This window comes from Periophthalmus magnuspinnatus, chromosome 22 (genome assembly GCF_009829125.3).
Source record: "Periophthalmus magnuspinnatus isolate fPerMag1 chromosome 22, fPerMag1.2.pri, whole genome shotgun sequence".
NCBI lineage: Eukaryota > Metazoa > Chordata > Actinopteri > Gobiiformes > Gobiidae > Periophthalmus > Periophthalmus magnuspinnatus.
This window is the reverse complement of record NC_047147.1, coordinates 14346183-14374014: the sequence shown is the minus strand read 5'-3', so window position 1 is coordinate 14374014 and position 27832 is coordinate 14346183. Positions and strand designations below refer to the sequence as shown.

At 39.6% G+C, this 27832-nt stretch overlaps 4 protein-coding genes across 6 annotated transcripts in view; 3 read left to right on the top strand and 1 right to left on the bottom strand.

Moving 5' to 3' along the window:
* Nucleotides 1-27832, top strand: part of siva1 (SIVA1, apoptosis-inducing factor) — an 83982-nt gene that overhangs the window by 31963 nt on the left and 24187 nt on the right. The gene's annotated exons all lie outside the window — the stretch shown is intronic.
* Nucleotides 1189-3181, top strand: gchfr (GTP cyclohydrolase I feedback regulator). The gene is made up of 3 exons (XM_033988001.2): nt 1189-1407; nt 1854-1948; nt 2788-3181. The coding sequence occupies exons 1-3, from the start codon at nt 1372-1374 to the stop codon at nt 2915-2917; spliced, it is 261 nt and encodes an 86-aa protein (XP_033843892.1). The 5' UTR covers nt 1189-1371; the 3' UTR covers nt 2918-3181.
* On the bottom strand, nt 3050-27832 carry dnajc17 (DnaJ (Hsp40) homolog, subfamily C, member 17). 2 transcript variants are annotated; one of them, XM_055231336.1, is made up of 12 exons: nt 27642-27786; nt 23423-23492; nt 22186-22244; nt 22033-22120; nt 21663-21739; nt 21349-21451; nt 21132-21169; nt 20606-20683; nt 19638-19718; nt 19224-19334; nt 5163-5317; nt 4968-5074 (listed from the first exon to the last, which is right to left on the bottom strand). In XM_055231336.1, exons 1-11 carry the CDS (start codon nt 27720-27722, stop codon nt 5192-5194), a joined length of 912 nt encoding a protein of 303 aa, XP_055087311.1. In that variant the 5' UTR covers nt 27723-27786; the 3' UTR covers nt 4968-5074; nt 5163-5191. The 2 variants fall into 2 exon arrangements, with proteins under 2 accessions (XP_033844139.1, XP_055087311.1); XM_033988248.2 differs by having other exon boundaries at nt 3050-5317; nt 27642-27832.
* On the top strand, nt 12742-15554 carry LOC117390500 (cdc42 effector protein 2). Of its 2 annotated transcripts, none has more exons than XM_033988249.2 (2): nt 12742-13138; nt 14670-15554. In XM_033988249.2, the coding sequence occupies exon 2, from the start codon at nt 14744-14746 to the stop codon at nt 15320-15322; it is 579 nt and encodes a 192-aa protein (XP_033844140.1). In that variant the 5' UTR covers nt 12742-13138; nt 14670-14743; the 3' UTR covers nt 15323-15554. The 2 variants fall into 2 exon arrangements, with proteins under 2 accessions (XP_033844140.1, XP_033844141.1); XM_033988250.2 differs by lacking the exon at nt 12742-13138 and adding an exon at nt 13270-13411.

Sequence of the window (27832 nt, the reverse complement as noted above, 5' to 3'; positions counted from 1 at the left end):
ATCTGGATTCCAGGATTTGCACCCACATGCTCAGAAAATAATTGTTTTAGATCGAGGTGTGATTTTGGCCATTTTATTTAATGAATTAGTCACTTTCCATGATAGAAGATGAAATCAATGCTTTAAAAACATAGTGCCCTCTTACTTGGGAAGGTGACTCTTAAGGAATTATGAAAAAATGAAGCTGCTTCCCCTGAGTGCAGCAGGGGAGTGCTGCACTGTCACCAAGGACCACAGGGGAGGTGACCCCACACACCTATAACCAGCTGCAGATGAGCCAGGGCAGGAGGCTCAGCAGGGGCACAAGAGGGGCACAAGAGGGGCACAAGAGGGGCATGTTTATGCACAGGGATGACTGAGTTAAGTTCTGTCTCTTGAACCTTAGTAATAATAATAATAATGCTGCTGATTTCCTGATTTCTTTCCGTGACTATATTTCAAGGCAAGGGAACAGATACAACTTGAGGAATGACATCTTGGTGTGGAGTAATTCTAACTCTTACATAACACACACAATAGTATTGTTACATCCACTATGACCAGCAGGTGGTGATCGTTTTATCCATTGCTGGTGTCTTAAAGCCTGCAGAGGTCGTGTTCCAGATCATTTCATAGGGCGGTGATGTGATGAAAGCCTTAGCCCACATGATGACACTGTTATTACGGCTCTGGGCTGCAGTGAAGTGTCTTCACTGTCAAACGATCGCTTTAAGGTGTTAAACATTTCTATTGGTTCGATTCGCTACTACACAAATGTTTTCTCATTTCGAGGTGAACCAAATTGCAATTTGAGGCTTGTATATGTAAAAGTAATAACAGCATGTAGAAAGAAGCTCTGGCTCACATCCTTGTCTCCTCTTACAAGGCTGTGATCAGATCTTAAATGATCTTGTCCTTATCCTTCTCACCGCGCACACGAACAGTCCGAGGGAACTGCTGTCAACCTCTTCTGGCAGTACTGGGACATTGCATTTATATAACAGGTTTGATCACACTCCTCTCCGTCGATGGTCCATGGCTCTCATTCCCCGCTCAGTCAGCACATTTATCCGGCTTTATTTCTGATGCTTCGAGGAAATACACGGAGTTTAGACACGTAAGTCTGACCTAGGAATCCTAGAAAGTGTCCACTGGTCTTATAGGCTACCTTCTTATGAGAGTTTTGTCTACATGTCCATGTTTACACACATTGACACACATTGAGCAACGTTTGAGCGCTGCAGTCTGAGATGAAGCTGATTGGTCCGTGGAGGTGGGTGTTGCGCCATTGCCAATAGAGCTGTCTGGAGAAGCGCACTGCGAGAGGGGACTGCCGAGATTCCTTGTACACTCACTCCCGGGGGACACCCGTGAACTAAGCCACAGGAAGAGATGCCCTACTTGCTCATCAGCACACAGATCCGACTGGTGCGTATCGATCATGTGCCACATTACTGTAGTCATGCTCTCACTGCAGGCAAATTGGGTTTAAAAATTGGAGCATAGACTTATATCCAAAATGTATGTGGTCTATCCTGACGTGATCTCACATTTGATTTTAGAAAGATTCAGCGCAGTATGTGCATACTGCATAGGCAGCAGAGATACATAGCAAAGTAACAAAAGTAGTGCGTTATGCTTAATGATTACCACATGCCAGACCGCTGCATGTTCATTGAGAATTTACACCAGCAGCCCTGCCAACAATCTAATTCTACAGCCTCCGACTATAGGATAGTCTATAAATAGGCTTATTATTTCAGATTAGCCCTGCACCTGTCAGAGGCCTGCAAGTGCATCTGGCAACAGTAAAGAAGTCAAGACAATATTAAAGTCAATGTATTTGTATAGATTATGTCAAATTTTGTTTTCAGGAGAATGGTCCAACAAATGTTGGAGATGAATATTCTGACCCAGATGTTATGAATTACCTGGGAGCTAGAAAAACAACTGTCTTGGGGAATAATTTGTAAGTATTGAAAGAAATGTGTGTTTTAAATGAATGTATATTTACAAAGGTTTAGTATACACCTTTCTGGAGGTGGTACATCCATAATTCCATGGAAACAGAAACTTATGCTTAGTTACGTCACGCTTTGAGGCATTCTCTGTAGTTTTATCTATGGGTTAAAGTTAGGACAAGTTAACAATTTAAATCAAAATATTATATTTTTTGAATGGTCCTCAAATGGTGTTGTATGGCACCATACAACAGGAAGCTGAAACACATGAATACCATGTTAGGACAGATTTAGCCTAAAGAACAACATTTTCATGGAAACAAGCAGGCGAAGACCCTCTTTCAGACCATGTAAGACTCACCTTTGTGGAGGTGCAACCCCAGTAAGAATGCATGTTTTTCAGTGCAATAAACACAACTCAAAAACAAGCTTTTTACTAGTTTATTGTTTGGCAAAAACACTGGGGCTTTAAGCAAAGTTGCAAAGGCACTTTGGTAGATAAGAGTTTGTCAGTTTACAACATGATGACAATTTCTACATTGAAGTGCTTTTATTCTGATCCTCATTGTGTGCATAATATTGTCAAGACATTGAGGTATACAAAGTGAGCGAAGGAAGGATGCTGCTTTGCAAGTTTAGAGTAAATCATAGAGCTAACGGGATACAGATTGCTTAAGTATTGTCATTGGCAATGTGATTCAATTGCTGCTGGGAAATGAACCAAGGTGAGGAAGGAAATGAACAAGCGCCAGAGCAATTAACAGCATTGTATAGCCCAAACAAAGTTTATTGAAAGACAGAAAATGTGTGTGAGAAGTAGAACTACTCCCTGTTTATGCCCCTTTAGTTCTGAGTACCATGTGGATGAGCCACCCCGCCTGGTGCTGGACAAGCTGGAGAAGATTGGTTTCCGCCTGCTGACAATGACCGGAGTGGGACAGACACTGGTGTGGTGCCTACATAAGGAGACAGACTGACTTTCACTTTTTGCTAAATCTATGTGCCTACGTGCAAATCAAACATCAGCGTGAAAAGACTTCAAGGTAGTAACATCAAAGCAACTATGAGCCTACAGTGTCAAGTGCCATACTGGTGACCATTTTAGAAAGAGAGTCTCAAAAACATTTTATATATATTTATGTACAATATTTGTTGGAACAAAGAATGTGTCACTAAGAGATCGTTTTTGCCATTTGTTTAAATTTACTGACTAATCAGTTCAATAAAAATCTCAGATTCAGGCTCTTATTTTGTCATGTAAATGATCACACTAGTTTAATATTGAGGTTTTCTTGCATTATTGTGTCAGCCTGGTTTCAAGTGTATCATATGCTTCCAATTACATGATGTAATGGCACACATTGTTTGTGTGTGTATTAAATGAAAACAATTTGCACAAATTTTATTTATCAGAAACATTATATAGACTTCTGATAATCCAATAAGTCATTTCATAAACATGCAACATCTCTTTGCACAAGATGAGTCGGTAGTAGTGAAGCACTAAAGTCCAGAGCCAGAAACTCTGGGTGGTTTAATTTCAGCCCTAGGTCTGCCAGTTCATGTCTGGGGCCAGCCTGGATCTCTACCCACAAATGGAATGGCTCCACAAGGCACCTCACATCCAGAGCCTAAACAGACCTGCTGCCTCACAGATACATCCACCTGTCAGCTCAGAATCAGAGACATGATTGCACTAGTTCTGAACTCCACACTGAATTCAGACTTGATAAGGGCACTTTGAAGAGGTCAGAGCAAAGACACAAGGAAGTTTCTTAGCATGTGGTGTAATTGTTTACATGGCTGAGTGACTGACATACTCATCCTCCCATTCTCATTTGTAGGCTCAGGCAGGGGTTCGGGGCGAATGTTTCCTATAATTCCATTTCCTTTCTTGTCGTTTGGATGGAGTGTGTGTGTTTGTGGACATTTTTTTTTTACATTGCCGGGATATGAATAAGAAGTATGAGTAAACAAAACCATGTGATGTGGGGATTTTGTAGGAGAGGAGCAGATGTCTCCCTCCACTCCACTTCAGTCCACACAGCTGGACATTGTGTAACACCCACAGCCTTGTAGCACAGCACTGGTAGGGAGGTGAATGGTTAGGTTGGATGGTGCAATGATACTGTGTTCATTCAAAGCAAATACTTTGAACGCTGAAGACCTCAAGGTTCAAAGATGACACAAAGCTCTTAAGATGGTTCTGGAAGTAACAAGTTGACACAAAACCATTTCAGTTTAGGTCAGGGGTCAAAATTATGGCAGTGTCAGTTATAAATTGCACAGTAAGACAAAAAATCTTGATCCTGAAAGATTAAGATTTTTTGATGATGCATATTGCCTACAACCAAATGTGAAACAACTACAATATAGGACAACAAGACAAGAAAAATTCAAGGGACAATTTCTAACACAATAGAAACTTCAAGACGGAATGAATATTATTGGGTTTGGGTTGTCAAAATGTCTCTTAAGTCTAGTGTGTGTAACCTAGAGAACAATCATTCAAACCACTAGTTTTATAACACAGGGCCTCAAGTGTGTGATCACTTTTCATAACATAAGGCCAGAAGAATTCCCATGCGCACAGTCTTCTCAACGCAATCTGATTACTGCGGAGTTGAAATGATTGCCATGTATTGGCATTGCATTGTCTGTGGTTTGGATTGCTACCAAACCATCTCATCACAGGGTTACTGAAGAGCTAAGAAGAGATTTTACCAGCGGTTACCAGTTAAATACTATCATTAGTGTTGATGAATTGGGGCTGACATCTCAGTGACCTCCTCTAGCAATATCATAATCACAAAATGCTATGGCTTAAAACTGATTCTCAGACGGTCTTGGCTAATAGTACAGCATGTTTGCCTGGCCTTTATTCTACTCTCCTTGTATCTATCAATACAGTGGGTGTTTGCCAAATAGCAGAGGTCTAGTTTCCTCTCATGTTTATTGGTCCTGGAGAAAGCTATTTATTTACTATTAGAACACATTTTACATAATGTTGTTGATGATTACTTTTACCTGAGAACAGATGAACTTTATGGACTGATTCCTATCTCTGAGAAATTAGCCTCAACATGCCTTTTGCTATTGCTTCTCATTATGCTGCATTTTCATCTTCCTCACTACTTATCAATAAAAATGCTAAAATAGTTACAACAAATGCAAAACATGTATTTTTATTTATGTACATACAATAAAATGCATAACATTCACCTGAGAAAGTGAAAGACATGATTTAAAAACTATGAAGTCATCGCTTCCTCTTCGTCCTCTCTTTGCATTTGCTCTATGAGTTTCTGTCGTTCTGCTGCTTGTCTCATTTTCATCATCACAATGCTTTCGTAGTCACGCTCTTTTGTCAGGGAGCTCTGCAAGAAACATGGTAAAATAAAGTTAAAGTGACACTTCATCATCCTCTAGAAAGAAGCAAGGCTTATTTTAAAACAGGATTGCACACAACATAATACTTTTTTCAATATCCATACAAAATGAACCCTAGACAGTAATGCCTGTGCTGTGTATGGCCATTAATGAAGAAGGGTGTATGTTGTAAATGGCACTGCCTGTTAGCTTGCACAATCAGACTATGGGAGTCTGGGTCATCCAATGATGTGTACTCGTTTATAGCAGATATGACAGTATGAATGTAGTCTGCAGAGCAACACTAAATGATTACAAAGTAATTCCACAGGCCATAAGATTCAGATTGTGCCTGGCAATCCCCATTTTGCATTGAATGGCTTTAGATTTTGGATGATGCCGGTTGCAGCTCCTCTTACTCTTACACAGAGCAGTGTATCAGTTATTTGGAATTTAAGTATTTTAATTAATATATGGGTAACATACACGGCAGATTAAATAGGTGACATTTTATTTTTGAATAGAATGAAGACATACAATACTTTAAATAATTATTGTTATGGAGTGCAAAGCCCTTCATGGCAATTCCTCAAGTTACAAGTTTGAACTCATCCACAGGCATAGGCCACAGACAAGGTTCAAAACAAGAGCTGACCCAAGCCTTTGAATTCATCCCACTCCCCCTTGACCTTAGGACAGCCAAATCTGTTGAGTCATTCAAACAAACATATGGAGATACAGGATGAGCACTGGACTGTGTTGACTGCCCTCACCACTGTTTTTGTTTTGAAAATGTCCGTATAATTTATAATGCACTTACATCATCAGTTTATTCAAGTTTCAAACTCTGGTAACAGTCTTCCACTCAACTAGTTAGCTAACAACCATACTGTAAACAATTTGCACTATATTATATGACAAATAAAATACATGATGACACCATTAGTTTGTTAAATGAATTTTAAATTGTCAGAGATGTTCACTGAGCGTAAACTGTCCCTGTATTTTGGATAGAATTTTGTGAATTGAGGACATAGATGGTGGCTTTGCTTTTTAGAGCTTAGTGCTATACTTAGCCTACTGCCATTTTCAACTCTCTTTTTTTTTTTTTTTTTAGCTTTCTTGAGTCCAAGAAAGTGTCTCCAAAAATACGGTAAGCTGCAAAAGTACTTGGCATGAGGAATGGAGAGACAAAGAGGTCTAAAGACTGAAAAGTGGGTTTTGTCAATGAGATTGGTGAGCCAATCAGCATCTGGAAAACATCACAGGGGACTCCAGCATCCAGAGTGGTGTGAAGAAGCCGTGCGGAGACGTGAGACCCCCCACCCCTCCTCCCACAGCACCATCCGCCTCTGGACTGAAGAAAGCTGCTATTATCATTCCAGTAATATGAGCTCAAGCCCGTGTCTGACACGTAACTATGAAAAATCACGCAAACACCATTAAGGACATAAACAACTCTTGCATCTTAACAAAATGCAAGATAATGTACAGTCTTGTACAGTAACCCAAGCTCTTATTTAGCTCACTCTTTTCTGCCCTCTACTGGCCACACCTGATGACTGCAAGCGCTCCAAGCAGCACTTGGAGCAGACGGGCTGAGGTGCGGGACAAAGGGGAATTCTGACCGTTAACAGGTGCTTTTCAGATAATGACGCACTACTTCCCTGGACCACGTTGAATGTTTCCTTGCCCGAGGTGCCACCTTACGACGTGCATGTTAAGTCAGTTTATCACGCTGTTACTAAACATTTGTTGGTGTGGCTGCGTGCATTTGCGTGTATGTGTGCTGTAGAAAGCTGAGGCCCGGGGTGACTAGGAAACCACAGAACAAAAACAATGGGCCCCCAATGTAGTGGAGCGAGAGAGAGGGCTGGGAGGTTACATGGCCACCGCAGAGGCAGGATAGTAAAACACGCACGCATACACAGACAAGAGGAGGATCTGCGGTGTGACATCAGCAAATGGCTGCGCTCCTAAACCACACACCCTCTGCGACCCCAGGCCAGGAATGACATCATGAATACCATCCGTGCACTGAGTCAGGCGGCTCTTCTCAGCGCAGGTGGCCACTGTGTGCTCCCTCTGGACAAAGCTGTCAGGTCAGCTGTATATTACGCCACGTCTTTATGCGTGACATGTGGGGAAGTGCGCAGAGCAGAGTAGGCCTAAGAACAAATACAAACTATTTTGATTTATGGTTTGCAAGTGGCATTGTGGTATGTAAAGAATCCATGGAATACAACTTTCTGTGGCAAAAACAACTAAATATATGTACTGTATATATTTATAAAAGGAAAAACATGCAACAAGCCCTCTAAATCAGAGGTGGGCAGCCTCTCAGGAAACTCAGGAATCTCTCAAGTTTATATTCAAAGTAAGTAAACATGTAAAAGAATACCTAGGACCTGGTGTGTCTGTTCCCATGGTTTGTGTTTGTTGTTTACTAGTGACGTTTGAATGTTTAGCATTCACCTGCACGCGCTCCAGACCTGGAGTTTGTTAAAATGTTCCATGTGGCACATTTGGGCTGTCGCCTGAAGTAAAACTTTATTACATCAAAACTTGTTATGAATATTATTGTGCCATAGTGTCAACGCAGCAATTTTGACAAAAATTCTTACAAAGTACTTTAATCTTTGAAATAGACATTGTGACATAGATTTTTTTTTCTTAAAAGGTGAACTGTATCACTTGAGGGGCCATCTGCTTGTCTTTATGGAGATGCTATAGTTATGCCTGCAATGTTCCCCAGCAGATGATGTCACCATGTAAAGTTAGGTCCAATCTGTGGAGAGGCGAGTCCACACATACTAAGAATGCATGTTTTTCAAGGTATTTTTGAGCAATAAAAACACCAGTAATTGAAACAATAGATGCAAGACAGCTTAATTCCAAACTGTGGAACATTCACGGCAGAGCAATAACCATGGAGAGAAGCAGGTGCTGAACCTGCCACCAGAAAAGGTACATACTGCACCTTTCGTGACTTCTGTCCATGCAAACATATCTGATTCAAATTTTTTATAGTGAACTTAATCAAGGAGTTATTAATCTGTAGCGTGTGGTCTTTCTGCGTGTAAGTAAGTTAAGTAGTTCTGAAGTTTATGATTTATGAGAGGTGAACACTTACTTTGAGATCATTTGGGCAGCACTATAGGGGTGTGTGTGTCTGAACAGTAAGTTAAACAAACAGACTGTATGCCGCTACACATGCAAGAATGAGGTCAATGTGAAATCGCAGATTATTTATCATTTATTGTAAAAACGTATAACTGCCTCGGCCAGTATTGTCTATTTGACTAAAAAAAAAAAAAAAAACTAAGACAAAATGAAAAATTTCTATGGGAAGTTTTGTGGTTGCATTGCCAAATATGTGAACACATACAGTACAGTGTAGAGGTCTACTACATGGAGAACAGGTTATATGCTTAATAAGATGTAATGCTTTGTTGTTTGCAGAGGAAATTATGTTCCTTCCAATAATTTGCCATATTACAAGTACAAATTATTCAATATGTCTATAGTGCTAGTTTAATAATTATATTATATAATGAATACTTTTTAATATTAACATTGACAAAAAAAATCTGTGTAATCCCTCAGTTGTCCAGGTCTAATCCATAGTAAAAGCCAAAAGTAAAATCTGTCAAATGGACAAAAAGTTGTAGGAGTGAAGACCTTTTGCTGCTCATCCAAGCGGCTTCTTCAGTTCTGGTCAGATTGCTGGTGGACACTCCCTTACATCTTTCTGAAGGGAGGAGCTAACTACCGTATTTTCCGGAGTATTAGTCGCACCAGCCAAAAAAAAAAAAAAAGCATAATAATGAAGAAAAAAACATATTTCACATATAAATCACATCTGAGTATAAGTCCCACCCCTGGCACAAACTAAGAAAAAAAGCGCGACTTATAGTCCAGATAATATGGTAAACTGAAACTGGAAACAGCTTTTGTAGACTAGGTCTACTGAGCTACACTAAGTGTGCACTGTGCCTAAGACATATTTAGCATATTCATACAACTTTTAATGGGTGTCTTTCATACCTATTGGCATCCTGGTTAGCTCTATTGTTCTCTTTGTTTCCTTTGTTTGCCCTTGGGTCTGAGGATGGAGATATAGATGGGGGAAAGATGATGTCTAAGGCCCCATCCCTGTTCAAGGAAGGATTATCTTTCCTAAGAAAAATAGCTTCTTTAACTCCCCTCTCAAACCATTTATTTTCTCTGGCTAAGATCTGCACCTCACTATCTTCAAAGGAGTGTTTAGTGGCTTTGAGATGCAGATGTATGCCGGAATGGGGTCGCTGCAGTGGATTCACATTCATTGATTCACACCATCCACTGCAGCACAAAGTCGGAGTTATCTGTACACTACAACACAGAGCACAGGCAAGTTTATTTGTATATCACAATTCATACACAAAGTAATTCAAAGTGCTTTACAGACTGAGAAATCCATTAAAATCACACAAATCAAAACATAAATAATCACAAATAATCATCATAAAATTAACATTAAAACAGAAGAGTGCTCAAGTGGTGCCCATAAACAGAGGGAAGAGTGAAGGATTCCGGTCTATTTCAAACCTACAAACACTTTCAGACAGAAACTGGTTCACCCAAAGGACAAAACCAGTTTCAGTGTAGTTAGCCCGTCACTTCAGTTAGATATAAGGCAGTGTCCACCAGCAATCTGTCCAGAAGTGAGCACGAAAACATCTTCACTCCTACAACTTTTTGTCCAGTTAGCAGATTTTACTTTTGGCTTTTACTATTGACAAAAACACAATTTCAGTTGGATTTTACAAATAATAATAATAATAATTTTTTTTTTTTTTTTCCTGTTGATCTGTAGCTTAAACCTTTAACCTCAGAGCTTGTCCAGGTGCACACATGTGCTACCAGCTTTTGATGTAACTGACATGTGACTTTTCAGGTCACACTGCAGGACACAATTTGAATTAAAGCTTAAAATGTATTATATATTTCATTGTAGATTTAAAGTTAAAGGTGTTAGGTGTAAAAGGAGCTGAAGGTGTAGTTTGTGTAAAGAATATATACTGCAAAGTGTGCCAACACTTTTAACTTCTTCTCTATCTCATGACTCAGCGAATCTAATAAAATGTTAGTTGCATCTTAGAATAGATCAGCATTTTTGCTAAAATTACAAACATTTATTCTAAACCAATAGACATTTCAGATGTTAAAGAGGGGGAGCTACACTTATAGGGGGTATTAACTGCTAAGAGCAAAACATAAAACATATTTGGATCATCATGATACCTTTTATCATTGTATGACATATTCACAGAAAACAACGTATTAATGTTTTAGAAGGTTCAGTTTTGCTCCCCCCTCCATTCAGTCATCCCTCCTTCAGAGTGCTATCACATTACATGCATTTCACTGATGAAACTATTGCACATCACATCATGTTTGTGAAGTTGTAGTATATTGTTTTGTATGCTGCTTTTGTATATTTATGAAAAATCGCTGTGCTGGAGCATGGGTGATGTAGACTTGTGGGCAGAGCTTTGGATAGGATCTTAAAGCTACTGTAAAGAGGGTTTGAATAGTGCCCGGGAGAGCTCACAAGATTACTCAAACATACACAAAACCTCTTCAGGCATGTTTTTGATGAGGGAATAATGTTATAACATGGTACAAAGCTCCAAAAAATAAATTTTCTCTGATTATAACCCCTCTTTAATGTACTTTGTTAATTCATTAAGTATCCTTCTACAGCTAAAGATTTGTAAAGAATGTAATCTTTAGTAAGAAAAATGTGCTAAATAAAACAAGAAAAATCACTATAAATGTACTTTTGCATGTGAAGTCGACTGTCCAAATGTCCAAGGCTGATCACATACCAGAGATGTCGAATGTTTTTGGAAAGAGTTAAAGTAAAAGGAAATAAACCGTGAGGAGAGAGGAGCGTTGACCTTGCATGATCGATGAGAGCAGGGAATCTAAAATGGGAAGTGCTGTGGTTTGGCCTCTGCTGTGCAACAATACATTGTTGGATAGCTGAGTGAATGCAATATTATGCCCTGCACGTTTCAACCTTCCTGGAAAAGCTGTCTGATTGCAAACGATTTCCTGTTATAACAAACTTGGTTCAGAACCGGCGGTGCTTTAAGAGGTCAGAGAGAAGGGCTAAGAGAATTATATAAAAATGTAATCGTGGTTGGAAAAGGTTTTTTTGCATGTATGAATGCATTTTTGGTATACAGGTTCCAGCTTTTAAGATCACCAATTAATGCCATGTAGACGGATGTAAATTTTTATTGTAATTAATGCGTCAGCTCCATGCGACAAAAGCTGTCATTCGGCAATGTACAAGTCTGGAAGTCTTACAAGTATTCAGAATTCAGCCATGTGAAATAGCAAGCATTTGAAAAGAAAGACGCACATTATAGTTATACAAGTTATAGTGTATGTCTGTTGAAGGGATGCTGTGATGGGCTTTTATCTAAGGGGAAGAAAAAATTAATCAAGCTAAAAGACATATAAGGTAATCCAAGTTACGATTATTCGGGGCCTTCATGAAGCAAGTGGATCCTGAGTAATCACAGACTATCATCACAAACTATTAATCACTGTGATGTCACTGTGCCGATTAGAGCTCATTGAGAAACTTCACTTAATAATGTCTCACTTCACTCCTGCTCCTAGCCTTTTGTCACATCTGTATCATGTGACAGTGAAAAGTCAGAACTTACAGTCTTTAGTTTCAGTTGCCGCATTCTGATCGCAACTGAAACTGTGAGTGATGACAATGACTCCACTACAATCAATGATTTTACAGAAAGTGCGACATTCAATCTATTCAGTCTTGGTCATACATGCCACCACTTGTCTCACTCATTACCTTAATAATATTTTCTCAAATAATTGGGTCTATGCATTGCATAATTCCAAAGAATCTGGTGATACACCAGAGGCTGGAAGAATATCCACTCAAGGCTCAGTGTGGGCTGCCAGTCAAATCAATATCTGGAAACAGCAAAATCACAACATCCCAGATTTCAGTGTCAACATACCCCACAGACCACACTAGCCATGACAATCAGGGACAATATCCAGATCCAGTCTAACCCATCTGTCCAAAGGCCACAGCTCCACACAATAGGGCTTTGGTCACAGAGAAGGCTAACTAAGGTCACAGAACATATTAAACATTTAACGCTGTCCACTGGTATTAAAGCAAGCATTCAATCAAATACATTTGTTTCTAAAGTCTTAATAAAATGTAAGCAAGTTTCAAGCATTATTCCACAAAAAGATGACATGTTGCAGGCGTGAGAAATCCAACAAGTTATTGTCTTGTGCAATCCGTTCTTGTGCATACATGTCTGTGTGTGATAGTATGCAGAGATTACACAGGGAAGCTATAGGCCTCCAGTCAGGCAGAAGGGCCTGTGGATTTAAGCTCGAAGTGAGCCGCCATGTAGCCGGAAAGCAGGATATCAGTTTGAGGGGACAATGCCATGGCAAACAGAGACCACACACCCCGCTCCGGGCAGATGACCTGTTTGCCTACAGACTATGCTGGCTTTTGACACACTCTGAAATCTCCTGCGTTGCTTCACATTAGCCTCTTGATGCCTCTTAATGACATCAGACTGTCTGAACACCAGTCACTCCTCTGTTTGAACATTGCCAGACTGCACCTGAGTGCTCCACCTGTGCTGTACTTTAACCTCTTCTTACTGACGGAATACTCTTTTACCAGCAATGCACTTGGAAAAAGCTTCTGTTTACTGATCAGAGTTCCTTTCTTAAAAAATATTATGGAGAGTGTCAGAAGAAGGATTAAACAAACGGTAAGAACTTTTTTCTTTATTAGGCAGAACAGGGATTATCACACACGAGGTTTGGTCCGGGAGTGTTAGGAAACGACGTAACTTCTATTGTGTTGTATTGAGTCTTGATCACTGTGAAGTTGTTCACTGTGGCATTACCTGTAAAAGCTGGACAAGCCCAATCATGTCAGGGAGGCATTTGTCGGTGTGCAGGTATTAGACACAGTCTGTTTGCCTCACAGAGCTGTGTGCTTACATTGGAATCAGAGATAATCTATTTGCTCATCAATACAGGTAAGACTTTATTATATATTTGGCTAAGAAAACTTTGGCTAAGATCTTTATTTGTGTCCAGTTTATAAATTAGAACAAGATTCGAGGCATCTAAAAAGAAGTAGCTGATATTTACAATTTTAGACAACCAGTTTTCATAGACTTCATTAATTGACTTGGCTTTAACACAGTACTCCTGGATCAAATCCCATGACTCCTCCTTGGTCAAACTGACATGTTTAGAAAGGAATGCTGTTGTGTCCACGCTCTGTGGTCTCCTGCTGCTGCTAAAGTGCCGATAAAACCTTTACAGGCATACAAAACCTGTTTGCTGTAGTGGCTTACAAATTTACAGAGTGAATGTTTCATGTCACGAAAACACATCTTATGTGGGCAAAGCTGTTGGCGAGACTGTAAAATTGCAGACACAGAGAATGATGCAGCATCGTGCCAGCGTTGATGAACTACGTTTTGTTTTTACTCAATCAAATGATTGCAGGTCACGGAAAGCTCTACAGGTTTTACTATTTACCAACAGTTATATTGGTGCTGTGTGGATGGAAGTGAACAAGACACGCAAAACTATGTAACATGCCCCACGCTTCCTCTGAAACATAAAGCTCCAGGGTGGAAGTTTCTTATTAACCTCCACTTTTGAGTTAAAACACAGCAACTAGATAATAACAAATGCCTCCTAGCTTTCTGTATTATACGCATGTTTCTAATTCTTTTTTTCTTTTTTTATTGATTACCAACAGTAAACCCCTTTATTGCTTAAAAACAAAATGGCCATTATATTTATTTGCATGACAGATAACAATAGGGAATGTGCTTCATGCTTTTGATGAAAGGGCTAATCGATAAATGCTAAACCACAGAAGAAGGGAGCTTTCAGAAATAAACATTTTAAAATAACTTTGCTGCATGGTTGAATCATCTCTTGGCAAATAGCTGTGTCTTATTAAGAAACACTAGAGCTGAACAGGTGCGGTTACTAACTAAACTAGTGTGAGGCGGAAGAGTGGCTGGCTCGCCCTCCTCGCACATTTGTGCTTGGGCCCTAATAATGGTTGCTTATTCTCATCACATTAACAGATAGTGTCCAGTTATTTCCATCTGGATATGAGCTTGTACACATGCTTAGACGTGTTGCGCATACAAGCCTGAGCTAAGAGGAAACTTAATATATAGCACTTTACAACCCACCTGTACATAACTTAGATCTTAGAAACAAGTTCATTTTGGTTTTAATGTTGTTTTTTATGGGTTTATTTTGTAGATGGCAATGCTTCACACATTCTTCTCCTGAAACACAAACACTTTGAGGTCATCAAAACGGGACCGAGTGCAAAGATGCCTCTGAGAACGTCCTTGTACAGAAAGCCCTCCTCCAGCCGCTGGTCCAGCAGGAAGCGCAAGGATGTGTTGTCAGTCAACATGATCAGTCTACCACTGGCCGATTTCCGTCACATCACACATATCGGAAATGATGCTCATGCGGACAGCTTTGGAGACCTGTCTTTCCTAAAGAATGGTCATCATCTTCTGCTACAAAGCTCCCAGAGTGAGCAGAACCTTTTCATGGCCTGTTCTCCTCCACCAAAGCCCCCACGGCTCAATCTAGATGAGCATGAAGGTTCAGAAAGCCCTGAATGGGGGTCACAGAAAAGGAAAAAGTGCAGCTCAATGCCACTACTTGATAACGATGATGGAGAAACCAAAATAGAGCCAGTTTTACAAAAAGAAAATCATGTTTTAAGCCAGAATTATAGCCCTAAACAGTACAATGAACATTCAAACACTGGAGAGGATCATTCAGACAGTAATGCAACAACATCAAACGATGAGGATAGTGGATTTTCCTTTAGCCTTGACCTGGGCCCCTCCATCTTGGATGATGTACTACAAGTGATGGACAAATGTCACGATTAAGGACAAATCAGGAGCATTACAGTCAAATTACCAGGTGTTATAATATCCTGCAGTGACCTGAGATTAAAGTTGAAAAAACAACTGACTGATTATTTTACTATACTAGTTTTTTATGGCAGTCAGCGTGACCAAGTTAGAGTGCACTTAGGAATGCATGCAGGGGACCATTTAAAACTGACAATTTACCTCCTCCCATGACATTCCATTGTTGCATATTTTTACCTCATATTACTTTGTTGTAATAACCCAAACCGCACCATACAGCACCAAGGATGACTGTTCAAACTTAAAAGTGCTCGGTGTTTAAAGAAGAAAAGCTGCGGCTACAATTCAAGGTCCTCAAGCTGTGATGTCTTGGCGTGCTTGCCAATCTATTGTGTGCACAGGGCCATTTATACTCTGCACGCATCCCAGAGGCCCTGCTCTTAGGTAGTCCAAGGTACCCCCCATCTCCTATTCCCAACAATGCAGTAAAAACAAACACTTAGCTCTGCTTTTAATAAAGAACAGACTATAGTGGCGGATTGGGCTGCAGACAAAGCCAGGCCACAAGTCCAAGACCTCAAAAAGGAAAAAAAAAGTTAGAGCAGGCTGTTTTCTTAGCTGCAAATCAGAGTCCAATGTTCTGGTGATGGAGCACGAGAGGCAGTGGTAAAGAGTAATGCGATACTTCCATACATATGTACATACATATACATATGTAGGGGGTGTCACGGGTGGAGAGACAGACACTCATTTCAGCAGCAAAATGGATATTTAAACTTTACCGTCTGACTAAACACAAGCAAATGTGAAGAAAAATACACTGACATACAATGATAAAGCAGCAGAAAGAATAGCTGCATGCAACTGTGATCAAGTTTAAATTCACAATACACTGCACCAGAATGTCTGTGTAATGTCCAGTCTTTTTTAGAGAGGGAGAGGTAGAGAGAGAAGGAGAGGGTGTGGGGGTAAGATGAGAACCAAGCACTGCTATTGTGGACATATCAGCTAAGGCATTTGTTTCTGAAAATCTCATGAAATATTTACATTAAATGTGACCAGTTTTCAATTTTCAGAAACTAAAATAACATATTTTTAAACATTTTTGTTTTTGTGGCCAAAGTGCTCTTGTGAAACACCTTGTGTATGTTTATTTGGCTTGAAATCAAAGCCACTGTAGAAGCAATAAAAGCATTTATGCAGTTTCCAGAGGAATTATGGCCAAAATTTCACAAGCTGTATCAGTCAAACTGGACAATTTTCTTCTGAATCTGAGTCCTTGGCTGAGTGTGAATATGGACTAGATTTACATTTGATATGTTTTCAGCCAAATGGCTGAAGCAAGAACAAAGAGCCTATAATTGAGGACAAATTATCTTGTCTACGCATTAAGTGGCCAAGCTGTGAAGTTTCGCTATCACATCTGGTATTACTTCTCTCTTGTCTACAAAAAAAAAAAAAACTTGCAGTCATACAGATTACAGAAATATCCTGTCCTTTTGTCCAAAAGGTAGCAGTTATGGAATAATTTAATTGTGAAAAAAAAAAACCTCACACAGTGCATACAAATGTGCAGATGCTGTACATTGGATCTTGGTATTGATATTTATTAAAGTGACTATACAATAATCCTTCCCACATCTGTATCACTGCTCAGAGAAGGCCGGGTTTAATGAGCAAACTGCACAACCATATTCAATACATCTCCCCTTTGCGAAGGGGCTACTTCAGGTGAGAGTGCACTTTTAGCCACTAGTGCAAACCAGCAAGCTGGAAAAACAATTGAAGAATAGTTGCATCTGGTTTTTGTCGTGACAAGCCTCCTGTGATTCTCAACATATAAATGGGAGGAACAGGCGTTGAAAGCATGAGTTTAAATCCTTTATATTGTATTGGCTGCAAGCTAAGCTACACAATGAACCATAAATCATGATACAGTGACTGATGATCAAGTTCAGATCAGTACAGATGGTTCTATGTCCGTGGAAAACATGAGCTATGTACTGTTATCTCTGCAAAATCTATTTATGACATTATGCTTGGCAGGGCAATTATGAAATAAATTCTATGAAATCAACAAGTGTGTTTGGATTGTGTTAAGGTATATAATGTACACTATAACAATATAGAGCCCCATGTCGGTCAAGAGAAAGAGAGGGACTATATCACATAAAGTCTTCTGATGGAGACATTATAAGCATTATAAATAAGACATATTTACAAAAAGTATACCAGAAGATCTTCAGTGACTCTGGAGTCACACTTCCTCATCTCCTGATATTTTAGGACGCATAGGGAATACTTGGTGTTTTTTAATAGAGGCCTCAAAACTGCCTGTAGTAATTGAATAAGAGGAAAGAGGTGATGCTGAGGTCATGTATGTCTGCATATGTACCATATACCTTCTAGTGTTTGAATGAATCTCCTCTTCAGTTGTTAGGATGATGATGGTCAAATTTTAAACTTCAACAAGATTGCATGGACCACCACGAGTGTTTGGGCTCACTTTATTTCCATCTCAAACGCCCCTCAAGGCCACAGAAACAGATATTTCAATTATGTCATGTGGGTCCACTTAAGCAAGAAGCACATTCACATGGGGCTAATGTGAAAAGTACGCTGCATTCATTGTGCTGTCCTTCTCAGGTGTGGGTCAAAAAAACACTGAAGCAATCAACTTTGGTAAAAGGGGGTTACCATAATAATATTAAAAGAGATTAGAGTGACAAGTCCCAGTGTGCGGGCTCGGGCTGACATAGAGGCTGAGAAATTGAGCTGTAGGGTGAAACACAGTTCAATAAACAAATACTGGAATTCTGAAGGGACTTTGTATAACGTGCTATCCCATTCCCACCCAAGGTTTCATTGTCCAGATAAAGCTCAGAAGACGTAAAAGAACACATCAATTACATTCTGCTCAACTTTCCAATAGATATGAGATACATAAAATCTGACTATGTTGAGAACGCCATGTGCATATGCAAACTGCAAGTGTGCTTAGCTCCACAGTCAAAACACAAAGTAAGTCAAATCAATTATTAAAAGATTTCAACATGAAACTACTGTAATTTCAAACCGCAGAATACACATATTTTCTTCAGGAGGTTTAACGATTTTTACATGTAACGATTAGTCAAAAACAGCAGTGCAAAGAAAATGACATCCCCAAAGGACAGAAAACAAATTCAGCTAAATCTGGACAAATATTGAAAGGGAAAACATTCATTATGGAGGCCTGGGCACGCTTGTTGATTGTTGCCGTTGAGTGAGTCCTGCCATTCCATTATGGCAGAGTACTACTATAACATTCCTGGTATCTGATGGGTCAGTTAATGAGAGGAGCAGTGATGGCTTTGGGCCACTGCCTCAGGATCCAACAGAAATAAACTAGGGCCCATTACACCAAACACATTGTTTCAGGCCAGACAAGAAATGTGTGCGGACCGGGAAATATTTGCATGGCTGACACTAAATAAACCACATATCTCTAGCTTGCTCAGCCGTGACTAACTCTTTTCCAGTTCCACTATACAAATGCGTCTAGGACCCTGTCCTTCCCCTCCTTTCCACTGGAGGAAAGATAGATGTGCTTTGTGAGGTAACCAATCAAGAGAAACTACTTATACATATACTGGCTTGTATGTGTTTGTCTAAAACACACCAGAAAAGGTGGACTTCAATAATAAAAGAAAGCACAAATTGCTGATTATCAAAGGTGAGAACAGCTGCACAACAGCTGATATATTTGAGAAGTTTTTTAAGTTTGTGATGAAAATATGATTCATTCAAATTTTTGCCTCAGAGCAACATCGCACCGTTTCAGATTCTACATAATAAAAAAAAAACTTGAAATAGCTGAACTTGGTAATACAAGTTCTCTGGTTGTGTGACAGATGAAAAATGAAGTGTTACAGACCTGTGCTGATTTAAACTGATCTGTCTGAGGAGCAGTCACTGGTTCTCCTTCAAGCCATGAAATCTTCAGTGGATTTCCACTCAGACCACTCTCATTCATCACTGCCAGCTCCTGAAACACAAATCAACTAGTTTATATGCCATTATGCCATTACCCATTCCTCTGGGTACTGTCTAGTGTCGACTGTCTACCAGAGACATATGGCCGGGTGACCGGCAGGGATGTTAATGGAAAACCATAAGTAAGCACAGTACATTGCAATATTTTAACACAAGTCTAAGACTAAATAGTGTCATATTGAACAGCCTCTATCAAACTGCCTTGTTTAATGACAACTGTATGTATAGAGTATCAAATGCAGTACTAAATCAGAGAAAACCAAATACAAACTGTGAAAAATGCATTGGTGCTTACCGCTGCTCTCACTGTTGCAAATTCAACTACAGCACTACCATTCTTCTTACTTGAGACAATGAGATTCAAGACATCACCATACTGTGAACCATAAGAAGAAGAAACACAGAAGAATACTGTTATAGGCCCAGGGCAACAAAATGTTTTCTGATAAAAAAAAGAAAGAAGAGGGAGATGAAATTCATTATACTTGATCACATATTTTACCACAGAAGCTAAAGGTTAGAGAATCCATTTGTCTGAAAATAGTCAGGCAACAGGACATTCCAGGAATGCAAAATCATATGAGAAATGTATGAAGTAAGCCAACAGTGACAAAGGGGATTCCTAAAAAGACTTGGTTTCAAAATCTTTTTCCTTAAATGTAGATGGGTCATTTTTAGTGTCCAATATACACAATATAACGCATATGAAAGAAGAACCAACATTCCACTAGCTAGCGCTCCCACAGCTCTCCCACACAATGGTGGCTATTTCTACTTGTCCAAACCATTAATTATCACTCAGTGATGCCTGTCTTCTAAAAGAGCTTTTGTCCCAAATTCACTCCTTTTGCTTACAAATTTATTTCATTGCTACATCCATTTCTATATAAGCCTGATACAACATACTGTCTGCATGCATCAGAGAACTTTAAACCAGTGACAAAGGAGAAGGGCACATTTCTAAATTACTCTACGTAGCAGTCTTAGTCATCTGTAAGAGGGGCACAAATTATGGTGTGCATGGTTTATGAACGCCACATCACTGCCCACATCACATTCACTACAACTTAATTTTAATGGACCTTGTCTATAAGAAAGGGTCAATCAACACAATAATAAGGTTGTGCGATATACAATAATGACCAATTTGTCATTTCCGCATGGCATAAGACAATTTACAAATCACATTAGGAGACAGGAGATTTCTTTTATGCTATGACTGAGACTGTCTCTGAAGCAGACAATGTCAGAAATCTGGCATACCTTTTGGAGAAGCCTCATAAGGATGTCATGAGAGTAGCCCCCTTTAGTCTCATCATTATTTTTACACTTCCACTTGAGCTGGAGAGACAAGAAACATTGAATTCTTAAAACTGAGTCAAACATATCACCACAATACAAAGTTAAAATATCGCTTGACTTTAGGGCAATTAATCGAAAGATAGAGAGATTGTGAATGAGTCATGTCTAATCCTCTTTGATATGGTTACAGTTTTTAAATTGAAAGGTCCAAAGCCAATCCTCTATCAGTAATAGCATGTGGTTTGGATCAGACAGAAGACTTTGGAGGAAGAAATTTAATTAAAATGTATTGTTTATGTTCATGAAATCAATACTAAGAGCAATTTTAATTTGTTGTTGTAAATAGTTTTTGAAAAAAAATTTGATTAATCAGTATGAGGAAAAAAATCCTGATGAATCTTTTTCCCATATCACCCAGCCCTACTTGAATTAGATCACATTTCAAAGAGGCCCTTACAGAATGGTAATGGCACTAGTCACAGCCTACCTTCAATTTTGGGGTGACAGAGGAACATCTGTTTACCCCTGAATGAGGAAAAAGACAAAGAGAGAGGAATAGATTATTAAAATAATGATGGATAATATGAGTATTGATCACATGCATCCGTGTACTTTGAGTGTGCTTTTATACACAGTGCTGAAAATGGTGTCTCTACAATTAAAGAGAATACATGATATGAACCTACTGCCGTGAGTAGACTCACCACACTGTGGATTCTGGGCATCTCTTTCCTTCTGAATTTGTTCTCTAATGAGCCTCTGCTCCTCCTCCAGCTGTCTGGATCCCTCCTCTCTCAAACGGGCAATCTGGGAAAAGACAGGCCACACTAAACAACATGGAAAAACAGGACGTACTTGTGTATAAACTTTCCCAAAGGTGTCCACATGAGAGAGACTATTACATTGTGTCCTCTGAAGCAAGCGCATCTGGAGGTAAACATTTGACTAGTGCCACCTACTGGATTTCTCTGGACATAAACAGATCTAGAACAACATCAGATTCATGCTTTAAGGTTACCTCCTCTTCGAGTGTCCTGGTCATCTGCACTTCATCTTGTTTGTGGGCTTCAGCTTGCTGCTCTCTTGCCTCCAAGTCTGTAAAAGTGAACATGGCAAATAATGTTTGCTCTTTAAATATTAAAGTTAAAATCTCCACACATACACGTCCCAGTCCACTTTATAATATAGTAGATTTTATGAAAAAATGTTGCTGTTCAGAAACAGCATAACAATAAATAACACAAAATGGAATACACACTCAGGTTAATCTTAGTAGTCCTAAACAATAAACCAATAAAGCCAAATAAAAGCAAAACATAAAATAGTAATTAATAGACAAAAACACAGAGCTCCACACAACTCACTGTGATGACAGTATTAATATTCACCAAGCTTAATCTTTTTCCTTTTATCATCAAGTTTGCGGTTTCTTTCTTCTGCTTGTTTTTTTGCAGCACAGATTTTATCATATGCAGCCTGAAAACAGAAGTAGGTTAACATAAAGTTTAGTGAAACACAATGGGAACTATTCAAGTGCTTACTCTGGCAGGAGCATCAGTCAAAACCTCAAGGGCCTGGGACAACTGGTGGAAGAGTTCAGCTGTAAAGAGACACAGATTGATGATGGATGGTGAGGGTTTTTTTTGTAGATTTACAACAGGTTAGAAGGTAAAACAACACGTTTTTATTGTTCAAATCATGTCTGATGTATTTTTTTTTTCCAGGGAGTGACTGTTCCATTTTCATATAACCTTATGCCTCACTCATCTTTGTTCAGTTGGAGCACATCAAGAGGCCTCAGTTGTCATTTAACACACACGCACGCATAATTGCGAGGAGACCACAATACCGTTCTCCATCACAGAACCACACATAGCTTCGCCGCAGCTCAGCCTAATCATTCACTTATGGGGGGCCTAGCAGACAGATAGAGTTTCTTCCATGGGGATTGGCAGTGCACACCACAGATCACACTGCAGCAGCAGCACTCACGTTACCTGTGTGCCAGTATTGCTCTTAAATGAAATGAGAAAAGTGAGGAAAGCTCAGGACTTGAAGCACCTGTGGCCTGAGGGGACATGGTGCTGAAGGGTGACAGTAAGAACAGTGTGGTCACCCTCAGATGACCTCCTCATACACACCGGCCTCCTCCAGGAGCCATGTGCTTTTTCAACTACTGAGGCCCTCAGAACCACTTCTTTTACATTTCTGGGAAACCGACCCCCAGCTTTTGTATTATCCCTCTCAAGCCCTCATACCAACCAATATTTGTTTTTATAAATAATCAGGAATACTCTGAGGTATCCACAAACCACACAAACCTCAATAGAAAAATGTTTTTAGCATGACCAGCCAGCCATAGTTTAAGGTGATTTTTCATTTTGAATACACAAAGCAGACTTCCTAGTTTACATGCTTGTTGGTGACAGACCGCAGTAAGTGATGTGGCTGTCTGCTCACATCTGACAGCCAGGGAAACACCAGGGTACTGTTCCTCAGGTACTAGACTAAAACAGCTATGAGCCTGGAGTTTAATAGTTTTGTAGTTCTGATACTGTGACAATAATTGTTAGATACAGCAGCTAAGGTGTGTTGCATTGCATTTAGCTGCATATGACTGAAAAGTTTTTATTCTGCACTGTTCTCTTTTAACGTTTTATGATGACTATTTATGTTTTGATTTGTTTGTATTGAGCTTTGAATATCTTTCTTATTCTATAAAGGACTTTGAATTACTTACTGGTGAGAAAGATGAAAAAAGACAGGAGATCGTCTTACCTGCTTTTGGGTTGTCGGGGTTCTTGTCCGGATGGCACGTCAGGGCCTTCTGTCTGTATGCTTTTTTAAGCTGAAAGCAAATGGGATACATATTGTATAGAATACCTTTTCACTTTATATTTGAAATCAAATCTGCCACAAAAATACTGAGGTGACTTGTGGATGTAATTGTGATTAAATTATGGTTTGTAATGTTTGGACCATCAACACTGCTTTGTGTCTTTATGACATGTTATTACAGTTCATGTTAAATTACTCTTACAACAATCGCAAACTATTCTGAGGGCCCATGCCAGTTTGGAGTGAAAAAGATTTTTGGTTACTAGAGCATTTCTAATAAACAGAATGTATTGTGTAACATTCTATACCTGACAATTTGTAAATTGTAGTCAAACATAGTAATATTATGCTGTAATTATTCTTTCTTCGAGTGAGGACAAGGTGTTTTTTATTAGGCCTCCACTGGCCAAAGTAAGGAAGTTGGTGAAATTTGCCACGAAAACCAGTGGGGTCATCACACAAAATCTCCAAAACACGCCCCTATGCGTGGTACGCCAAAGCACGAACTCATGGCTGACACACGCACACAGATTTACGCACTTTGGTCCGTGCCAGAGCTTCGCACATGTGCACTCGCAGCACACTGCCCCAGCGCCTGAGGCTGCAGGAGCTCCCTCCTCGTCTGGGAAACACTTGGACAGGGCGCCATGTCCTCTGGCATGTGCAGTGTTTCTCCACTGCAATCTTTTTCACTTATTTCTTGTATTTCTGCCAAAACACACAAACCTGGCTTTGCTGGGGGGCCTGGGGGAAGGGGGGCAAACTGAGGCAATTGAGCAGAATGATATAATCCATCAGTGTCCAGACCTTTTGACAGCAGCTCTAAAGGAGAGCGTGCCTATGGTGAACAGAAACTGTAGTATCCCCAGCTCCTTTACTCAAGCTCAGGGTGAGCCTGGCGCTTTCTGGTCCTGGCCCCAACAGTAAAGGAGTGTGTGGTTCATGGAGAGGCCTTGCACAGACTAGACATCATTAAGGATATTTAGACTTGGTGCTTGGCACGCAGAGCGGATTTTGACACGCAGCGTGTGGACATAGGCCAGACTGGACTGTGGACCAACTGTCCTGGCACACTCATGAAGAAGCCTTTCCCTGTTCCAGTGCTTCAATTATCCCTCTGACATTTAAGAAGATATATTATTTGAAATAAATTAATGATGCATTTCTGTCTGCCTCATATTTAACAATCCATCAACAGCCATGGCTTTCCCTGACGTTGAGTCATCTCAAATCCGCATCATATTATTGTGTTTGATCTCTGTAATGCTTTTTGAAAGAAGATTTGTTTGAGTTCTGTGTTCAATTATGTGATCAATGATGTAGTTATACTTGCTGGATACAATTAATTACAGCAGCATGGCCACTTTTGAAACCAATGTTTATACAGTATCTGTCTGATAATGACAGACATCATGTCCTCAAACTGCACAAACTGCTCTTCTCATGTCCTTCATCACAGACTGCTTAGAAGATAAATGTGTCTGTACAGCAGATGTTTGACAGGGTCTAGCTGCCTGAGCTGTTTCAAAGCAGTGTTATCAGGCACTTAGGAGTGAAGCAGAGTTTGTCCCATGGACTCTGTATATGGTCTGGTGCACCTTTATCGTCATCAATTCATAGTGCCTACTGATGTAGGCACAGTTTTGATCAAGGATGTTTCTTTTGTTTGCTGCATACTCTCCGAGTTTGGACCTCAGAATCATTCTCATTTCCCGTTTTGTATAATCTTCAGTGTAAAATGTAGATGAATACTAACAATACACGTTAGAGCAACTCTTTGCAGCCTTTCAGTATTCTTTTGCAGCAGTTCATTGATTTACCTACTATTACATAAAAACATCTTAAATTTTGAATTAGAATACACTGAAAATAAAGCACACAACATTATATAGCAGTCTGACAGTAGCCTAATGAGGAGTGTTATGTAAAAAACTAAATCACAAATGTACCCTAGAGTTGGCAGAGTTTTTCAGAAGCAACACCGAAGATGAAGAACTCAATAGACTTAGTGATTTGGAGTGAGATCAAGAGTAAATTTGTTAGCTTGTTTTTTATGCATTAATTATCTGATTAACTGTTAACATCTTACATTAATATACCAGTCTATGCTTCATGTTGTTCGCTATTTTACTGTTATTATTATAAGCTACCTTTAAAGATAAAATGTCTGTTCTTGGTCTCAGATTTTGTAAAATAAATTTCCCCCAAAAATGTGACTTATAGTCCAGTGCGACTTATATATGTTTTTTTTCCTTCATTATTATGCATTTTTGGTTGGTGTGACTGATGCCCCAGAGCAATTATAGTCCGGAAAATGCGTCTATAAGTCATGGCCACATCTTGTACTCATTAGAGCAGTGCCCATTATAGCTGACAAACGGTGGTACTGTGGCTCTGTGTTGCTGATTAGCTGCCTGATCCGCCTGATCTGCCTGATCTGCCATGGGCCCATCCTCCTCAATCAGTGTGCCAGGACTGTGCAGCCAATTGTCAGGAAACTATATCACTTAAGGGACAAAGACATGAATGAAAATGCGCAATGCTCTACTATGCCATTTTTACATATTTTAAGTTCATCTTTAAAATTAAATTGTTACTTTGTGGCATGATTATTTTTGGAGTATGGGGTTATTTTTTTGAAGGATCATAAAAGTCACAGTAACAGACTAAAGTTGACAGGACAATCCAAAAGAGCAGCATGGGTCAGTCACAACCACCTGCTACAAAAGTGACTCAAACAGCGAGGCCCTGATTGAAAACACTGCACTCAGAGTGAGAGCAGATTTTATTGTTTTTGTCTAAATGTTAATACAAGTGCTGAAGTAGGCCTACAGTGTAATGGTGGAAGCTGACGCCACCGCACACAAAGCTGCCTGTGGTAGGTAAAAGACTCCTAACACAATTATACATGAGCAGGACAATTAAATGAGGTAGCCTTCAGGAAAGCTCCAAAAATCTAGTATCATTAAAAATACACACCTCACGCCATTTTCACCACACAAATAGATGATACCAGCACTGGCAAAGGTCACAGACACTACACTGAGCCAGTGAAAATCCTTAGGTCAACACAGCAGGTTTACAAGCTGTGGCTGAGCCTACATAAACAGGCTCAAAGAAGAGAAACTTCCCCTACATGCTGTAATGTGGGGTGCACTGCATACTGTGGCATGGCAGTACGTTTCATGATGCCTGTCTACTTTATTTATGTTACTTTAAACATTAACATTCTGTGGTTTAAACTGGAGGAACCAAAATGACATATGACAACTGGCTCCACACAACTATCATTTTGCAATTTTAGCATAATTTCAACAGAGACCACAACCCCTTCCTACAGTGCAATTATCAGTGGAAGAGAAATTGATTAAACCAAACTAAAGCAGCACCACATAAGATTCCTTGTGGCAGGTATTGATGCCACCTGTATGTCGCCACGGAGATGGGAAGTTAAAGCCAAACTTGGAACATTCTCCATGGAGAATCCACCAGGCCAAGTTACAGTTCAGATTTAGAGCTTATTTATTTTATTTATTTTGTGGCTGAAATCTTACAAGCGGGTTTTTAACCGATTCCTTTTGTTTTGGCACTGAAACTTTGTAATAAAGTGGTCAAAATAGAGAATACTGACATTTATGTATAATACACATATAAATGAAGGGTTTTATATTTGATTTGATTCCACACTGTGCTGTGTTTGGCTTGTACCATTTTCAAATCATGAAAAGGTCATAATGGTACCGGCAGCATAGTAAGGCTTATACTCCATCCAACGTCTCCATCTAGTGACTATGTTGGACCATTACATTGAGTAACAACAATTGTTTAACAGCAGTGGACTCAGTCTGCTAAACCAAGAACAGAATGAATAGATGCATGCATTTGGTCTCGCAAAAGTCATACGCATTTATTAAACGTGCATTCAGGTGTAACAATAGTGTGACCAGTTCACACGTGGTGAAAACCCAGGTTTTCAACATACAGGTAGTGAAAGCCTACACTAGCTAGCCATGCCTTTAAACATGTAGGTATCTAACATGCACTCTCTCCATTGGTTCACTGTTTAAGTAAACAGTTTGTTTGACGTGCAGATTTTAAAGAGTTTGACTCCATGGCCTCTTCGTGAATGGGAACTGTAGCCTACATCTAGTCCACACACCTCTTTATTTGTCGCTGTTCTCTCTACGCCGAGTAACCCGTACAGGTCCATTTGTAAAAGTTCTTTCGTCTTTCCGGACATGCTGATTTAGAAAAAAGGCAAAGTTTCCAAAAATATCACACAGACGAGTTAATACGCTCTAGCAGCAACGATTTGTTGATGTTAGACGGCGCGTGTGTTTGACGTATTTC